General features: G+C 40.7%; 1 protein-coding gene across 2 annotated transcripts in view; it reads right to left on the reverse strand.

Moving 5' to 3' along the window:
* Window positions 1–19,641, reverse strand: part of LOC113030223 (roundabout homolog 2-like) — an 84,551-nt gene that overhangs the window by 19,767 nt on the left and 45,143 nt on the right. Inside the window, exons 3-15 of one of the 2 annotated variants that reach the window (XM_026181437.2) lie at window positions 17,050–17,207; window positions 16,770–16,890; window positions 16,488–16,626; window positions 13,905–14,041; window positions 10,404–10,415; window positions 9,783–9,907; window positions 7,876–8,047; window positions 5,395–5,600; window positions 3,298–3,379; window positions 3,015–3,180; window positions 2,457–2,623; window positions 2,239–2,360; window positions 526–757 (exon numbers count right to left, since the gene is read on the reverse strand). In XM_026181437.2, coding sequence (XP_026037222.1) covers window positions 526–757; window positions 2,239–2,360; window positions 2,457–2,623; window positions 3,015–3,180; window positions 3,298–3,379; window positions 5,395–5,600; window positions 7,876–8,047; window positions 9,783–9,907; window positions 10,404–10,415; window positions 13,905–14,041; window positions 16,488–16,626; window positions 16,770–16,890; window positions 17,050–17,207 — 1,839 coding nt within the window. The remainder of the gene's footprint in view (window positions 1–525; window positions 758–2,238; window positions 2,361–2,456; window positions 2,624–3,014; window positions 3,181–3,297; window positions 3,380–5,394; window positions 5,601–7,875; window positions 8,048–9,782; window positions 9,908–10,403; window positions 10,416–13,904; window positions 14,042–16,487; window positions 16,627–16,769; window positions 16,891–17,049; window positions 17,208–19,641) is intronic. The other variant, XM_026181436.2, reaches the window with a different exon arrangement.

Below are 19,641 nucleotides of genomic sequence, written 5' to 3' on the forward strand. Positions count from 1 at the left end.
GAGAATGAATAGAGAAGTCTGATATTAATAACATTTCAAATAGCCGATGAATAACACGAGGAGAAAGACGAAATCAGGAAGTGTAATTACACAAAGAGCTCATTGGTGTGTGAGTGTAAGTGAGGTGGGAGGTCATATCATGTACATTTAGACAGAGACATGGCAGCAGGCACAGACGAGGTGAGAGAGAGTTGAGCTTTACTGCTCGCCCTCTTTGCCCACCAACCCACAGAGGCTCGGGGTTGTCATAGAGCCCTACTGCGCTGTCTGGGAGACCTGCTTTCACACACAGGGGACATAGCACTGCAGCAGTGTGCGTATGTGGGAGGGTGTACTTGAAATGCCATTATCCATTCCTATCTAGCCAAGAAGCCATTAGTAGGAGCAACTAAATATGAAAGTAGGTAGAAACATTTACACAAGAGCTCCTGCTCATGCATTAGTAACTATATCTTACTTCTTTCGAACATTAAGTCAGCAGAGAAATTAATTTTTATCAGAAATGCGAATTAATTTGTGGCTCACCTTCTTCCATGGTGCGTGCTGTCATGGATTCACTGTCGGCGCCCTGAAATTCATTGAAATACGGCCGCACTTTAATCTCATATACAATGCCTTTCTTCAGACCAGAGAGAGTTATGTCCCTCTCTGAGGCAACCTTCAAGTCCTGTATCTGCCACGGCCCTGGGGAGGGCAGCCCTGAAGTTTGCCGGTACAAAACACGGTAGCCTTGGATAAACTTGGATGGATTCTCCACCTGAAAAGAGAGGAGAAGGAGAAAGAGAGAGACACGCTGCATTGTAATTGTGCGGAAGGTGTCATAAAAACTGCTATGACTCAACATCCGCTTATTTAATCACACAGTTCAATTAGCAGAAGAGAAGCAAGAAACCGTACAAAAACAGTAGTAGTGCATTTGCCATATCTGCACAGAATATGTTTTTCCTCTTGTTTTTTTTTAATTTTCCCAGGTTCTTTTCAGGACAGGTACTTCTTGACAGGGGGAGAAGCAAGAAAAAGCTTTTACAAGGAAAATAACACACTGGATTATCACCAAAACAGTGCAAGAGTGGCTCTTTTCTGGCTTATTTCTTTTCTTTCGCTGTCTCTCTGTTGTCTCAGCTTGTATGTTCTTAACAAAATGATTTGTGCATCTAAATGTCCCATAAGCCATCTCTTTTTCCTTTTTTGCCTATGTTTAAAAAAGGAATTACTGTTATTGGGAGTGTGAATAAAAAATAAACACAAATTCCTATTTTCTTCAAAAGATAGAAAAAAGTAATACAATTGATCTAAATTTGTGGAAGTTTGTGCACGCCGGTTCTTACGTTCTCAAATCTCATTACTACCAAACCCTTATCTTTACAGAAATGTGATTTTTCATAAGGCAGGAAAAATTTGCTTTGTGATTTTTGATGTCTTAGTGGAACTGTTTCTAGTAAATGTAATGTCTGATGTAATCCTGCACAAGCTGTGCATATAGAAGTATGCAATGAAGTTCTCATCTACCACACAGACAAAGGTGACTGACAACTTTATGTTCTGAGCAACAAAGTACTGAAATTAAAGTTGAGTAAAATCCAAAAAACAAAATGGGAAATGCTGTTTTTCCCAAATAACATGCAAAATACAACAATTAAGAAAGATTCTGCTGCAACTGTTTAATACATAAAGTTTGGGTACTGAAAAAACTTCTGTTAAATGGAGCCAGGTCAAATAACGCCTGTGAACCTATTCAGATCCACCACAAACACAGTTGTCTCAGTCTAAAAGCTGTGTGACAGTACACGGTTGTCATGCTGACAAGCATGAAATAGCAGACTGCAGTAAATGTATCCAAGGTGTGTTATTAACCTACAGCAGCAGGCACTGGGACACCTTGCCAACAGACAGAAATAACATTTCCCAGATAAAGCACTGCAAACTGCTTCCAGAAGTGACACATGTAGTGCCTAATGGTGATGTATTTGTCCTGAATAGAAACATTAGTCTTGATTCCTGCATCGCTTCACACCAATCAAAATTGATGCAGCAGCAGCTGTTCATTCTACAAATGTGTATCCATCCCCTCATATTTATTCTGTGTGTGTGCCAGCTAATCCAAAACAAAGTGACGTGCCAGGTATAAAGTTCTCAAACAAGCTTAGACCAGATTTGTTTTTCTTATATTGCTCCAAAGGTAACAGTCGGTACTTCGGCTATACTTTTACAAATCTTTTAAGGGTTGTGGGTACTCACAGTCCAGGTGACCTGCACTGAAGTGGAGCTGAGGACAACAGGATTGTGCATGTTGACTACAACATCCCCCAACTCTTTCTGCACACGACGGTGGTCCACTCCCTGTGCTGTAGGACTAATGTCTGTGACAGAGAAAAAAACCAAAACACAAGCAATGTAAGTGGGAACAGGAATTCTTATCGCTAAAAATTTATTAGAATCCATTCTCATTTCTGTACCTTGAGTGCGAACGGGCTCAGACATTGGGCTCGGATCCCCGAGCCCTTGAGCATTGACTGCCCTGATGATGAACAAGTAGACGGTATTGGGTCGTAGATCTTTGACTGTGAACTCTGTGGTTTTCACATGATCTGCCACGGTCTGCCAGCTGTTACTCACTGACTGACTGTAAAAAGAATAAATTAAATAAGCAGTGAACAACTTCAAATGTAAGAAATCCAGACAATTCATTTGAGATAACTAGATGTACTGCTGAGAGTGGGAGCTCAAATGATGTGCCACATAGTAATGAAACGCCAGAATAACTATTGAAAGGCTTTGAAAAACATTTTGTTTGGTGAAAGAATAGTCAGTCCAACAAACACAAGACACACACACATACACACAAAAAGTGTGCTAATCATATTCTGCTATATATATATATAGAGCTACTCATGAATGTTCTCCTTCAAACTGCCCAGGCTTGCTTGACTGCCCACAGAAACACCCACATCTGTTACTGCCATGAAAGTTCGGGGTCACTAAATGTTGCTCGAGGCCATAGGTCGCAGACATACCCAAAAGCCTCAATGACATAGGAGGACACTGGGGAGCCCCCCTCTGGTCCCGGTTTCCATGACAACGAGATACTGCTCTTGGTAACATTAGTAACCTCGGGTTTGGAGGGAGGCCCTGGGAGGGCGGTCGAATTGTGAGATATGAAGTCAACGAGGTCAGTAGCGTCTAAGGAAACAAGACAGACACAATTAAAGCAAAAAACCCACACAAAAACAAAACAAATGCAAGCCATGTTATAAGTGATATGCATAAAACATGTGAATCATTTCTACTGAAGCAGACCTCTGACATCCAAGTAGGCACTCCACGATGTTTCTCCACTGGAGCTGGTAGCAACGCAGGTATACAGCCCTGAGTCAGACAGCTAAGAAAAACACAATTTAAATTTCAAGTTAATTCAAGCTCCCATTTCATCTGAACTCTACAAGAACTGGGCAGATTTCAAAACTGCAACAGAAACCAAATTCTTTTGGGTTTTTTTCACTAAAAAACAGTAACTAATGATAAAAAATAATAATAATGATTGCAGACACTGTGTCTATTAAACTAACAAACATTTTCTGCTCATCTGCATCATAATACAGCTTTTCGAGTGTACTCTGTTGCTTTGTACAGCTGAATCCAACTCTGATCCCAGATGGTTTCCAGAAGCTCTTACGTCACTCTGGGCTTTGCACCTACTAGTACAGTAAAAATGCATTAACCTCCACTGGCCTGCATTTGGCTCGAGAAAAGCCGGAGAGTGGATGAGAGGGAACTTTAATGCTGGCCAATGGAAAAAAAAAAAAAAAGAAAAAAAAAAAGAGAGATCCCAGTGAAAGCTTACATTAATTTTCTTAATTGATTTGCTCCAGTAATGGTCACCCGCCATTCCAAAAGCCATCGACATTATCATCACTAGTGCTGACACAGGAAATAGTAGATATGACAACCAATTTCATATTGGCAATGCTTTAGGAGAGACTGACAACTATGTTATCTCTCGAGAGAAAGTAGCAAAGTAGGAGCACTTTGACATTGTGACAGTACAGCGTATATTGGAGATTCTCCATTTTATTACCCCCTTCACACTTCTGAATTCAGACTATATAAAAGACTTCAAAAACTAACAAAAATCTATACTCACTATTCATCATTTAACAGCAACCTGACTGTACCTGTTCATCTGTAATGCATTAAAGCTGACATCATTTATCAGGTACGTAGATTCCTCTTTATTCTTTCACACGCAATGCAGGGTGTGAAAGCTACACATGCAAAAACAAACAAAAGCCCCATAGACTAAATATGTTGTTTTCCTTTGATGTGTTTATGAACTGCATTCACATTCACTTCAATGTCCTTCTCACCAAAAGAGAAAGATTTCACTGCAAAATATACGAATAATTTACAGGTCAGAGGAATGTGAAATATGTGCAGTGGGATTAATTGAAGGCACAATAATCAACAGGAGATTCAACTGATATCCTGCTGAGAAGATAACAAGGGCATTTTAATTTTGGTGGTAAAACACTGTCTCCAAGATTAATTAACTGTCCTTTATTTTGATTAATTAGTCCTGAGGACCTGATTGAACTATTGCAAAGGACACTTCAATTCCGTCTGCCACATCTGGCATGAGGAAATATAAAGGTCGTACGTAATGCTAACTGGCAGAATGTTTGCTGCAATTGTGGTTTATCATTTCATATATTTGGTAATTTGTTTATCTCTTTTAAAAAAATTAATTAGACTAAACCAAGTGAACAACTAAAACCTAGGAAAACAGCTGACTGGCAACAAAGATGGATTGAATGCCAGGAGCCCAGCCAGCACTTAAAAACCAAAAAAGAAACAGAAAAAAGAAACACTACTCTATATGCTTTAAACATCTACAGACTGAGCAGAAAAGTTAGATGTAACTGGAAAGTGATGTCAGTGAAGAGTCTCCTAAAACTCAATTCTTTCTAATGACAGGCATGGAGAAACGTAATTTGTTAGAAACAAGATTAATTATCTAGAAGTCTAGAAAAAGAAAAAATACAACTTTTCACTCAGCAAGTATGTCTTACTTCTGAATCACAAATTTCATTTAGAGTTCAACGAACACTTAAGTTGAGCATGATTCACCACTATTTTGTGGCAGATCAGTTGCTACTCTTTCCAATAATATAAGAGAAAATGCCTTTAAAATAAGAGTCCAGAAACCAGTGATCTATGGTTAACCCATCAACTTCTTCCAACTGGACTTCAATCATTTTTTAAAGCAAAGTTATGGGGAAAACAATTAAATTAGCAATTAGAGCTATTCTTTGGTGGTTAGTAGGCCACTGTCCCCAGAAGAAACTACAGTACATATTACAGATACAAGGTATCGCTCGCTACTTCAACATAACCCACCCTGGTACTCTGGATCTGAAGGCTGCCATGTTCCAGAAGGGAAAACCTTGTGTCCTTTCCAAGCAGGTTGGCTCCATTCTTCCGCCAAGTGATTGTAGGCTCTGGGTCCCCAGACGCCTGACACCTGAGTAGGGACATGCCTCCCAAAGCCTGAGTTTGGTTGGATGGGCCCTGCCGGATGATCGGTGGTGGGCGGTCCTTCAGGGCTGAGTATAACAATCAAGAATCCGGTGTTATTATTTGAATGCTTTCCTAACATTGTAATTTGAATGTCATAGTCTTGGCAAGAAACATGCAACTGTTTTCTTGGAGTTATCAGATTTGTGGGAAAAAATACATGACCTTATCACAAGGTGTTAATTTGTGATTGCAATAATTATATTTGTGGTTGCATGCCCGAGATGTTAGGGTTCAATCTGGTGGATTTGTTGTGAGAGGAACTGACTGTTTTGTGAGGCTTTTCCACAGTAGGGCGGAGTGTTCATGGCACTGCATCACACCTTTGAGTTTTAATTACTAGGTGAGGATTAACGATGCTTCACCCGTGGTGCTAATTACCATACCTTCTTTATAACACCTTTCAGCACATTCATGCCTGTCCTCTCTCTTTCCACTGTGACTCATGGCTCTATCTCCACCCTTTTGGCAAGTCCCCCACAAACACACATGAACCAAACTCAGAATTAGCATGCCAAGCAGAACAACAATACAACTATTTTAAAGCTTTTTAGAGCATGTTATATCATCCAGAAAACAGCCTCTGCACTCTCAAACAGTAATTTCGGTAGTGTTGAATCTCTCTAGGCCTTGTAACTATCCCTCGCTTCCAATTTCCTCACTGCTGCTCTCCACTGTTATCAGGGCTGTCTCCATTCACACAAGTGTTTACAGCAGGCTCTCCCTGCCTTATCTTTCATCACACCTCCTTCAGGACAATGAGCAATACAGCAACTCAAGCAGAATAACAGAAAAATCAGGTACAACTAGGCGCAGCATAGTGTACAGTAAGCAGAACCGCATGTGATTTTCAGAGAGCTAAATTGTTTGCACATATATGGCAATATTATCACGTTGTGTTGTTGAAAAGTATATATTAAGGTTTAACTTAGATGTAAATGTGAACATTAAATAAATGGGAAGATGCCATTATTACTTTTTCTAGTTCAACACAAAATTAGTTTATGTATTATCTAACAAAAGATGCTCTAGCAAGCTTTTTCTAATATTACATTTGCTGTAGAGCACGCTCTCATTATCCCAAGTGATTACGGTATAAACAAAAATATGATATTGCTGTTCCTGATTTAGTGTGCTCTGTGAAAAATGCAATCATACTCACAAACCTTGGTGACAAAAGTAAAAATTACAATACTGCTTTCCAAGGTTGTTACAGGGATGCAAGAGAACACTCTCCAGTATTAGTCCCTGCTGCTACTTATTGAACTGTATCAAAACACTAATTACTGATTATGCATAAGAATATCAATTTCTACACTGCTGGTCCAGGTTGGTACTCTTCAATCAAACATCACAGCTAAAAAATAGCTAAAGTTATAGCTATACTTACATAGTTATAAAGTACTTTTACACTCACACATTTATGGCATATTAGAGAAACCAGCACTTCAGAAAATCCTAATCTAGTGGACACATACAGTATGGCAGCTGATCTTACAAGCTTAGTGCATGCTACGAAACGATACAATTCAAGCTTCCAAACATCCCAGGCGTCACGCCAACTCTATCCATCTTTGTTTTCAGCCATAAGTCAAAGGAATTTATCCTATCCCTTGCGCTCTACACCTTACATTTTGATATTTATCCATCTCCTCTGAGTGACAGAACAGAAGTCATTTGCTCTCCAAAAAAACACTTCAACAGATGCTAATTTAATAATGTGTGGGAGAAAAAGCCAAGAAACAAATGGGGAGAAGGGCATAAACAGCTCCCAGCTGGCAGCAGCTCAGCACTTAATGCTGACATTAAAGCTTTGTCAAAAGAAAAAGAAGCATTGCATCTCTCCATGAAGTAGATCGTTTTATTTTACATGTTTTCAGTCTTTAAAAAAGTAAGGTGCAAATGGAAAGGTTCATTATCAGTGGCTGGCTTTTAGAAGATACAGATGTATCTTTGCCAGTAAATGTGGGCAGATAAATTATCTTTGATACAGTGGTGTTCAGTGTTTGAGTAATGTTATAAGCTATATGTGCCCCATCAAAATAATAAACATTGATGAGACTCTTAAGTTATGCACAATGTTATTATGCTGATATACTTTGCACAACATTGCAAAATCACTGTAACTTCAGGAAGCAAAGTTTTCTTTAACATCTCTCATCTTTCTTTTATCCTATTTGCTCTTTAATCCAGCTGAACTGTGTATATATAAATTGCATAACTCGATAAGTGGTATTTTCCTTCATAGGTAAACATTTTCTCTCTCTGTGAGGATGGTGTCTGCTATATCTACTCTCGTCTTACCGTCTGCTACTTCAAGCTGGGCCTTGGCCATGATGCTTCCGGCCACAGTGAGGGCTTGGCAGATGTAGTACCCCGCATCTGAGCGCTGTACAGGAGAGATGGTCAACTCTCCATTCACAGACACAGACACTCGGCTGTCTCCTTGTGCTTGCTGACTGGGGAAAAGAAGATCCTATTGGGAGGGACAGTGGGGAGAAATGTAAATACACTAGATGATGTACTTGTTTAGTAGCACAAAGGTTTGGTTCATATTAACACGATAGCATCACACAGTTGATGTAGATTTGTCAGCTCCACATCCATGACACAAATCTCCTGTTAAACCACACTGCAAAAGAGCTCTGTTGGATTGAGATCTTGTTACTGTGGATGCCATTTGAGTACAGTGAACTATGTTTAATGTTCCAGCATCCTGCTGGAGGCAGCTATCAGAAGATGGGTATACTGTGGTCATAAAGGGTCGACATGGTCAGCGAGCAGACTCAGGTAGGCTGTGACATTTAAACAATGTTCAATTGGTACTTAGTGCCCCGGTGTTTGTCAAGAGCATACCTCACACACCATTACACCTGCAGCCTGAGTTACTTAGCCAAGGCAGGATGGATCCTGCTTTTATGTTTTTTATGCCAAATTCTGACCATACAAGCTAGCTGTCCAGGCAGAAATTCACACTCATTAGACCAGACAATGGAATTCCAGTGTTATCCAAAATTGTACTATGTTGAGCCCGTGAAAATTGTAGCCTCAGTTTTGCATTTCTCTGATGTGGTCTTCTGCTGCTATACCCTGCTTCAAGATTCAAAATGTTGTGCATTCAGTGATGCTCTTCTGTATAATTGCAACAATTGTAACAAAACAACCTTATCTGACTAACTGTTGCCTTCCTTGTCAGCTGGGAGAGGTCTGGCTATTCTACTCTGACCTCTAACATCAACAAGGCATTTTTTTCTCAAAGAACTGCCACTCTTTGGATATTTTTGGATCATTCTCTGTAAATCCTAGAGACAGTTGTGTAAGAAAATCCCAATAGATCAGGGTGTTGTTGCTATTCCAGCCTGTCTGGCACCAAGAACCATGCCAAAGTCACTTAAATCTAATTTCTTCCCCATTCTTAAGCCTGGCTTGAACTTCAGCAGGTCATCTTGACCATGTCTACAAGGCTAAATGCATTGAGTTGTTGACATGATTAGATTAGATATCTGTGTTAAAGAGCAGCTAATCATGTTCATGTAATTAAGTGGACTGAGTGAGTGTTCTGACAATGCTCGGGTCATGTGTTTAGCTCCCCAGTGGTCGAATATGATGATACGCACTATTCCTGATAGTTATAGTTATTATTAATTATTTCAAAATGATTCTTCAGACCAAAACAACATCAACACATGCTTTCAATATACTTGAATATTCACTCCCCTGTGTACAATTCGGTTAGAAAAGTGGGTCAATGTCTCTTTCCTACAAGGTCTGAATAGCTGTTTACCACAAGAGTGCTAATTCTACTGTGATAACCTGAAGTCATGGTCATAAAACTGAGGCATCAGCGTTGTCCATTTCTGCACCCTAGGCAGACAAGCTGATGGGCAGGAAAGGACATTAGCCTGCTTTCATTATGTCTAATGACTCTAATGCAGTACATGACATTGTCTCTTGCTAAGTGAATTGGCTAGTCAGACCAGTGTAGATTGATGATAAATGACCACTTCATTATATGCGTGTGGAACAGAACCGCACTGCTTTCCATTGGCTTGTTCCATGTAGTCAGATTTTGACCATTTTTTGAAAAATTATTATGATAGCTGTGGAATCGATGCCTGTATAGGAATGCAAGCCTAAAAGAGACACGCACACCACCCTACTAAAAAATAAAAATAAGTACATATCGTTCAAATCACAGTCTTTATCCTTACCTGGCTCCCTTCTCTTTGCCAGAAGACTGTGGGTTGAGGTTTTCCTCTGGTCTCACAGGGAAAGGTTGCTGTTCGTCCTTGAGCGACTATTTGGTCACGGGGACGCACCACAAACTGAGGTGCCTCTGAGTTTAAAGGCAAAAGAAAACATAAAACAACTGCAAAGCAATTTTACAGAATTCTGATTGTGTTTTTAACAGGACTCCAGTTAAACTTTCAAAGTAAAATCCATAAACTGAATGTCCAGCTGCTAATTGAAGGGATTCATGCACTGGGTTTTACTCACTGAAAAGCTATACAGCTAAAATGAGCTAAATCCAGCTGCCAAAGTATCAGAATATTTAATAATAACTCATTAGAGTGCCCATATATCTTCATTTTTTTCTAAATAAGGCACATCTCACATATCTGTAACTCCTTTTATTTCTTTTTAAAGTGACGTGGTAAATTTAAGGACTGCGGGAATAAATCAGTGGTTGACTAAAACAACCTATATATGCATGTCTAAAATTAGTTTGATGGTTGCGTTTGTGGAATGCCACAACGGTACATGCATACTGAACAGGTGTGTGATTAAAAACAAAGAGCAGCGCATGCACAATGGGATCAGCTCTTACTTACCAACGGGGCGAGCTGATGACACAACAATGGTGTGAGTGAGATTTACACACAACACAGAGAGAAGGAAAGCAGAGGAGTAGAACAGAGGGACAGAAAAAAAAAAGAAATTAATGAAAATCAGAGATGAATGAGATGGAGTTGGGTTTCCATCCATGAAACTCAGGGACAGGGAGGGTAAAAATCAGTCACCAAAGCAGGTGATGACGTGGACCTTAAGGAAATAGTACCTTGTTGGTGTTTGTGAGATAAGAAACTGATGGCAAAAAACTGCTGAACAGTTATATCGCTAATGATTTATCAGCTTTAAGACTAACAGACTTGCAAACTTAATAGATCTGTTGGTAGATTAAAAGTCATGTAAATGAAATGGATCATTGATGAGAGCGGGCTGATTAAAGATGAGATATGTTGTGTACATTATGCTGTGTTTTCTATGCATTTGTTGTTAAGAAGTTAAGATAATTAAGAAGATAATTTTAGGTGATTCAAAATAAGCTGCACTTGGTTTCCTTTCTTCTGTCATACATACAGTCTGTTCTATCATCAAAGTGTCAGCTGACATTTAACATGTCCAAAGTTTAAAATAAGAAGGTCAGAATATGTGCTGAGGTAATGTAATCCTTTTGAATCCATAATTCAGACTTTAGACCTCCATAACTGTTTGTTTTTAGGCTTTTTTTGTGTGATGTCATTTAGCGCAGATAATCTTAATATGGTTAATTCAGACACACAGGTCTGGTTGTGGACACAGCATCCGCCTTCCATTCAAACCTTTTTGGTTATGTTTCGTTAAGAAAGTTGGCTGTGGGGCCGGGGGGCGCTGCTGCGCTGGACCCCGATCTGGATGGGCCTGGGCCCCCTTTCCCTGACGGGTTGCGGAGTATGGGGGTGCCTACTGGGGTCAGCGGGGGAGCTGGCCCCAGGGAGGGGTCACCTGCCCCTCCCTTCCTTCCCTCCCCATCTCCAGCTGCCTCCCTTTTCCCGCTCCACCACAACCACCCACACATGCAGGGCCTTGGAGTAGGGGTGCAGAGGAGGCTACCCCCCCCCCCCTCTGTCCCCTTCTGGCTGCCTCTGCCTCAATTTTATCCCACAACTTAGACCTTCACATTACTCACACTCTCATTACACATACACATAGGATCTTGGGGGTGGGCACGATACACGGAGTCCAAATTACCATCAGGGTGTACACCTCACCCCTGGCGTCGTTGCCCACCCCTCAATGTTAAATACACGTAGACATTGAGGGCTAGCAGGAGGGACTATGCGCTTACCTGCTGCTCTCTGGCAGGTAGCTCCATGCCCTCCTGGGTTTTAAATGCACCTTAGAACACACATGCATCAACACTACAATGAGCGGGTGGAGGGAGGTTTGGAGTCTTCCCTCACCCCCATTCTCTGCGACCTGCTGGAGCGGGGGGGCTAGGAGGAGTTGGCCGTCCGACTGCGGTCCGGAGTGTGGGGCCTCCCTGCTGCTGCGGAGTCGGGGCGGTCTGCCTCCCCCCACCGCAGGGAAAAGGGTAACACCACCTGGGTCTGGGTGCAGTTCTCCCCTCCAGGGGCAAGGGTACCTAGACCCGGTTCGTAGAGTACGCTTGGGGAGTGTGATCGTGTGTACAGCGTCTCTTTATGTCTGTCTTCATGTTGGTTGAGTGTGGAGTAAGTGCATATGAGAGCATGAGGGTGGGAATGGATGTTTGTATCTGTGTGTGCCTGTATGTCTGTGTCTATATGTCAGGTTGGGTGTCAGGCGCCACCTCTCTGGGGACATCTCAGGCCCTCCAAGGTTTGGAGGCCTATCTCCACCCACCACCACTTCCCCTGCCAGTGGCGGACTCCCTCAGGTGTCGGTGCGTTGGTGGTTCTTTGTGTCTGGGGGTGGGCGTCCGGGTACACACCGGCTCACTCCTTGGCGGCCGCTTATCGGGGCCTGGAGCCTGGGGCTCGCTCGGGCCACTTCGGAGGTGGGGTGCCCCGGCCTCTCGGCCTGGGGCTCGGTCACTCAGGCACAGCTGGCTGCCGGCGGAGCTCACGGGCGCATCACTGCAACTCCCCTGGCTTCTGCTCCATGGCTGCTGAGTGAGCCCTCATCTGGGACTCTCCTCAGCTCTTACTGGGACAGTGGCGCGGCTGCCCCTCTGTTGGTCTTCCTTGGTCTCTTGTGTTCTGGGGGCCTCTGAATGTCTGGAGTTTTGATCTCCTCCATACCTGCTTCATACCCTGGAGGAAGGGGCTGTGGCTCCCCACACTCCCTAGCAGATCGTTACATGGAGAAACCTTTGGAAAGCAAGCATGCTGATCCACACAGGTATGCACACAGGTGTACACACAGGTATTCACAGACGCGGACTACAGCTTTCTTGGCTGCTGCCTCAAAGCACATTGTGCGCTGTCTATCTTGCGTGCTGCACAATATCGTTTATTATTTAGTATCTACTGTTATCTACTGCTAGCTAGTTTATTGTGATGGTGCCGTTTTTTTTATTATGTTGCTCTTTGTTGTTTGCTTTCTCTTCTGTTTTTTTTCTCCATACAGGTGATCCAGGTGTTTTGTTTTTCTTTTTTTTTCTTTTTTCTTTCTTCCCCCCCTTCTCACCGTCTCTTCTCCCCTTTGGTTTTCTTTCTCTCCCTCTCTTTCTTTCATTCTTTCTCCCTGTCCTATCCCCCAGTCATGTCTGTCCCGTTTGTAGCAACTGAAAATAAAATAAATTCATAATTATAATAAAGGTCAATCAAATGGACCAATATGGCAAGGCCATGATGATCCACTTGGTAAAATAAATCCGCTTGGCATCTTTCTTGGCCTTAAGACAACAATTCTGATGGCTAAAGATCCAAACGGGACACACAAAAAAAAAAAAAAGAAAGTTGGCTTAAAGTGAAGGAAGGAGAGCTAAACCAACTCATTTTAGGCAGCGGAGAAAATACACCAAGGACAAGTACAAGAAAAATAAGGATTATTTTGATGTTTGAGTCACGTGAAGCTACATCAGTAGAGTCCAGGAACAAATATGTGGAGTGTATGCAAATGAGTATCCCCTTTTAGCTCTGTCAACAATGTTTTTTCATGCATAAAAAAAGAAGGAAAGAGAAAAACGAAAAACGGAGATAATGTTATTGGTCTGAATTTGGCTTAATTTTTGCTTGAGCTTTTCAAAGATGAAACAGCTTCTTCCCACTGATAAGGTGTAAATATGGAGTGAGTGGCTGGATGGAGAATTAGCCCCCCAGGAGAGGTCATAAAAGTTCACTTAAAGCTGGTAAGATTGTTCATATCTGGCGCCTAGCTGGAGATCTAGAGCAATCAACTACATCAGCCCACTGTATGAAAGAAAAGCTGAGGCCAGGCCTAGCCTTTCAGCAGGGGGGCAATAATGCTCATAAAGTGGGCAATAAAGGACTGATTGTCCTGTGGCCTGCTTTGGGAGATACAAAAAAAAAAATATTAGGGATGGGTTATGAGCTTTGCCAAGTGTGAGTCCACAACCAGTTACCCACCTCTGATAGTCAGATAGGCGGAGGCCTCCGCTTTACCCACACGGTTCTCTGCGAGGCACGTGAAGGTTCCCTGATCAATCACTGATGCTTTCTTTATCCTCAAAAGGAAGTCGTCTTTTTCATATCTAATGTCATACCTGGTGACAGAGAGGAACAGTGACAGCAAGTCAAGTAACATTCCCAGCTGATTTAATAAAGCTGGAAGCATGATAACGGTTATATGCAAATTAAAAATCTCACGTTTAAAGTGTAGTGTAAAAACAACAAACAAACAATGATATCAAATTGCTGTTGTATAAACTACCGTGTGATGTTTTAGATGGAAGCTTTAAAAGGGTTGTGTCCTTTTTTTTGATACATTACAGGCAGACTTTCTAAGGCAATTTCTACAGTGCTAGAAAAAGGGAAGTAATTATATTGCGATGAATGCATGGCAAAATGAAAGGTGCTTTCAGCTGGAACCCTGACTGTTCCACTTTTTCAATATTTATAATGACGAACCACCCACTGTGGTGTGGGCTGTGCAGTATACTTACGTGTGTGTGTGTCTAAGTGTATGAGTGTGGAAGAGAGCAACGAAAAAAGACAGAAAGGCAGAGGGAGAGAGAGAGAGAGAGAGAGAGAGAGGAAGAGATAGACAAACAGTCTGAGAATAAGGGAGTGGCATAGTCTGACAAACAGAGTATGATGAATGAGCTGAGCAGTAAGAAATGACTAATTCATAGAGATGTTCCATGCATCAGTGTGTATCCACCAGTGCAGCATACTGTAAGTCAGCATCACTGAAGTTAGAGTGAGAGAAACATCTAAGCTACCAGAGTTTAGATAAGTGCCTCATAGGGGCTACAGACAGAATGAGTAAAGGAGCAAGGAGTCGGGCTCTCCCTCTCTCGGGTCCCTTTTGGCGTGAGCGATCCTGTGAAATTGTCTAGCCAGCCATACTGATTCAAAGATGGGAGACAAGTCGAGCAGAGAAATGGCACAAGGGGTGAGAAAAAGTCACATCAGAAATAGCTCTTCCAAAGGGTGTGGGCGGAATATCGATGGGAGTTGTGGGGTCTGTCCAGAGTCTGGTGAGGACTCCATTCACAGCACATCCCTGACCCAGATACAGACTTCCCAAGAGGCTGGTGGGTTTCGGAAAAGAATGAAAGAAGTTGAAGGAGGGAAGTGAGGCGAGGTAGGCCTGAAAGTAGGACATGTTTCTGGAGTCAGGGGGTACTGAGGTACAGGGCATAACATAGGTAAGCAGACAGACTGCCAGACATAGGGCGGCAATCAGTTGTTATAGTCTAACTCAAAATATAATCTAACACAGAGGCACTTTATAGCGTGTTAATGGCTTACACCATGTTTATTTCTTTTTAAAAATAAAGCCATTAAACAGCATTCATTTCGACATGAATAATCACATTTTTGTATAAAAAAGATGAACTACTATGTTTCAGCTAAGGAAAACATACCCTTCAATGCTTTAATTAACTAATATAGCTGATTAATTTCGAAGCAGCTCCAAAAGTAATTGAAAACATCTCCAAGAACAAAACCTATAATTATTTTTGCATTACAACTGCAAAATTGAATCTCAGAAGCAGTTCAGAGAAACAAATAAACTAGTTAAACAGTCATAACTATAGACTGCTGTTGCAATTAGCATAATTGCAGTGTACCTAGAGCTGTACTCGCTGATAGGCTGATAATATTTATAATGAAATAGTTTAGACAGAATGCTTGCCATGGTTGTTTTTTTTTTAAATTTAATTAAATGTAATTGTCTGTTACAGTTTGTGATAAAAATCTGATTCATATCACATCTTGTAAAGTCCTTGAAAAATGCCTGAAATGACGAGCTGATGTAAGTTACATACTTCAGACAATGACAATTTATCAGTCTTCAGACTTCAAACTTCAGTTAGAGAAATGTAGTGACTGAATCACACTGTTTCTATACAGAGATCATATATTTAAAGCATATAAAGCACAAGACAAACAATGATAGGCTAATAATAACTTTTTAAAATGAATACTCCTATGTGATACACGCATATGCATATGATGTGATCTAAATGTGTGGAACAAATCGCAGGAACACTACATATTATAATGCAATCCATTGCAAAATTACCATAAACTGGATTAAAACATGACATGATTAAATAAACACCATTACAGCTGAATATCCAGTTACTAGGCTATTGTAGTTTTTTTCCTTTATACTATAGACAGTATATAGGATCCTATTGTGTTTCCATCTCTTTTAGTGCCTTTTGTGCCACAATTGAATTGTACAAAGCTGGCATTAGTAAAAAGAACAAAAGGACAGACATTCATGTGCTTTTTGGCCGAGGAGTTCAAACAGCAAAAAAATGAGATTCTCTGCAGCTAATAAATAATTTTTTGACAGACTAATTAAAGTCTCCCATGAGTAATACAGTATGTTAAAACTTCTTTTCCTGATGGGACTCATTAGCTCTCCTCAAACATTTATCTATTATCATTTTAGCATCGGTACACATTCACACAAACACGAACGCGCACATGGCACACAGACGTGCACTAAACACATTCAGTCACAGTCCTCACCTGCCACGAGTAATATCCACATCCTCTTTTTTCCATCGCAGCACAGGCGGCGGGTCACCATGGACTTGACACCTGAACTCTACGCTCTCGTCAACTAAGACCACCTGGTTCACTGGCCGTTGCACAAACACTGGTCTTTCTGGATGTCGGCAGGAAAGATAATACAGAGGCGAAATTTACTTTTGATATACTGGTTAAATGATGTAGGTGGCAAAAAAAAAAAAAAAAAGCTATGATCTATTATTTTCTGAACCGAGCATATGTGCGTGTCAGACTTCTTACCAAAAACTGAGAGCTGAGCTTTTTCACTATCTCTCTCCCCAACCATGTTGGCTGCCACGCAGACATAAATCCCTGAATCACTCTTCTTGGTATTTGAGATGGTCAGCTTTCCTCCACGGACCTGAGGAAGAAAAGGCACCTGTAACTAGAATGAACCGGTTCAATACAAAGTCCTTTACCCCCGTGACAGTTCCGGGTTAATGTGAGTAGCTGAGTATGTGATTTAGTGTATAGGTCCTGAAGCAGCAAAGGAGTCCCCTCCCTAAGGGAATTAACCTACTGTGATCCTGTCGTCCTTGAGGTCAAGACGAGTTTTATCTTTCCTCCAGAAGGTGGTTGGTTCCGGATGCCCACGTGGCGGCTGACACTCAAAACTGGCAGTCTCTCCAACTGCCACAACCACGTCCTGTGGATTCTGCCTGAAGTCATCACGCAACACTTAGAAATATAAAAAAAGAGAGCAAGGGTCGTTACCATTTCTTTAAGAAAATCTACTTCAGGTCACTAGTTTAAATTTTCATTCAAGTTCAGCTGTTCCATTATGTGAACCAAAAATTACCTTTAAGATTGAGCTGCCACAGGCTAACAGAACTCTATGACTTTTTTTTTGTAATTTAAGAGTTCAAAGATAATTCTGTCAAGTAGACTGTCGCAGGAGACAATCGCCCATCTGTCTCCGATAATACAGTCATCACTCTGAGGGCATACTGAATGTATGGGCTCTGCAGATAAATGCAACACCATGTATATATCTAGGTGGGGTTAGCGGTACAATGTGCAAAGGAAAGACACACCAAAACACAGAAAGAGACATGAAAGCAAAGCACAACTATTAAAGACACACAAACAGGCAAGTCTAGATAAGAAGTAAAGTAAATGATCATGCATTAAAAATTTAAACTGTAATAAGTCTGACTACTTGAGGCTGAATCACTCAGTGTAAAAGTACCTGATAAAAGCAAGTGAGCTACACTCTGGTAAGTGCACAAAAGACATTGGCATACGGACATAGACATCAGCCTATGTGACTCTATACTAGCAATGATCAGGTCAACATTGAAATACCTGATTGGGTGAGGTGAAAAACTTTGATCATCTTGCTACAATGCAATGTTATCCTTTGAGTAGAATCTACACAAAACAACCCTGATTCCATGAGGTCACCTACAGCCTACGGGATGCAAGGCTCCACAGCTAATGGGCTAGTGCTGGACACCACAGTATCCTCCTCGAACTAAACACACTCAGCAGGTTCAATCTCAGGGTACCATGAATTATCCCAGCACTTTAAAACTACTAATTTTTCTAGAAAACTTTGATAGTAAAGTACACACTGGCCTGAAATTCACTGGGTCCCTAATTCATTAAAATTCATATTCTGTGAATTTTGAATACTCCAAAAGCAGCCCAGTAAAAACATGAATAACTCTCTTCATAAGTTTAATAGCCAGAACTTACTATTTACTCACTTGCTAATGAAAGTTCATGAAAATGGATACTATGGTTCAAAATGATATTAGGCGTCGGTGTGTTATGGCTATGGTGAAATCAGGCACCTTGAGATGATTGAAAATAGTCACTCTCCAATTCATTATTGTGTTTACTTTAAAACACTACCGAGCTGCATCAAAGGCTGCACAGCGGACTCTTAAATAATTCAAACAGTTATTGAACATTTTCTTATACAAAATCGATGATTTTCAATGTTTTATGAAATTCATTACATTCATACATTCATTTCCTGTAATATTTCTTGACATAAAATATTTATTTATTTTTTCTCTTTCTGAGACCTTGGATGACAACAACGGTTGGTAATGGGCCTGAATTTTTCAGCAGACACAGGGTCAAACTTTGGTTTATTAAAAAGAAGTTGAAACACTGCATATAGGAGTTAGGAGAGGTAGTGCAAATAGTGAGTGGGGATACCAATTAGATCAGACTCTGTTGGTGGATGTCTATGAAAAAACACAGGAGCAGGAACAAGGCCAGATTTAGAACTAAGGATAAAAATTTGTTTCAAAACAACATCTTTAACAGAGTTGCTCACGTTATACCTGAAGTTATACACTGACATGATATGCTATGACACCTGGATGAAGTATGGTGGTTAAAAAAATATGCCTTGTTTATTCTAATTTTCTGTCTAGGGAGCTGTAGTTCATTAGAATGCCATTCATGAGCACATTCTCCTTTCTTCCTTTCTTGTCAACATTTTAATTTACCCACGGCAGGGATATCTGCTCTTGATTTTGTGTGTTCAAAGGATCCGAAACATCAAGGATTGTCAAGCAGTCCCTGTAAAAACCATGCATTTTGAACAGATGTATGTGATAGCCGCTGCTAAGTTAAAGGTTAATGCTTCAAAAACTCCCCACTTCTGTCACAGTTGTTTTCCACATATCATTTTTAAAACTAGTTGTTTTTTTTAACTAACCACAGGATTGACTGTACTGTAAGCCATCACTGAAATAACAGTTAAAAATAGATATCATGATCTGGTTCATGCAATGAGCTGTTGCCTCTTTACATTAACAGCTTTTGACGTCTTTTATTTATTTATTTTTTTAACAAGTCTTGCTCTAGGCCTGTTTTAAATTACAAAGTGTGCTGTATGGCAACAATGATGATTTACAAAATTAAAAATAAATAAATGAATAAAGGGAAGTTTTCAAATTAAATAACTGTCTGTTGTTTAATAAAATTCTGCTGTTTCTAATTTTCAGTGAGATGAATTAATGAAAAACTAGAGCACTTTATCATATCCCACACTAGATGATAGCCTGTGTTTGCTTTTCATCCACATTACTGCCATAAGCTATTCTGCTGATATACTGTAACATGAATTCCAAGTCCCAGAGGACACCTCTAG

This window comes from Astatotilapia calliptera, chromosome 10, assembly GCF_964374335.1.
Source record: "Astatotilapia calliptera chromosome 10, fAstCal68.1, whole genome shotgun sequence".
NCBI lineage: Eukaryota > Metazoa > Chordata > Actinopteri > Cichliformes > Cichlidae > Astatotilapia > Astatotilapia calliptera.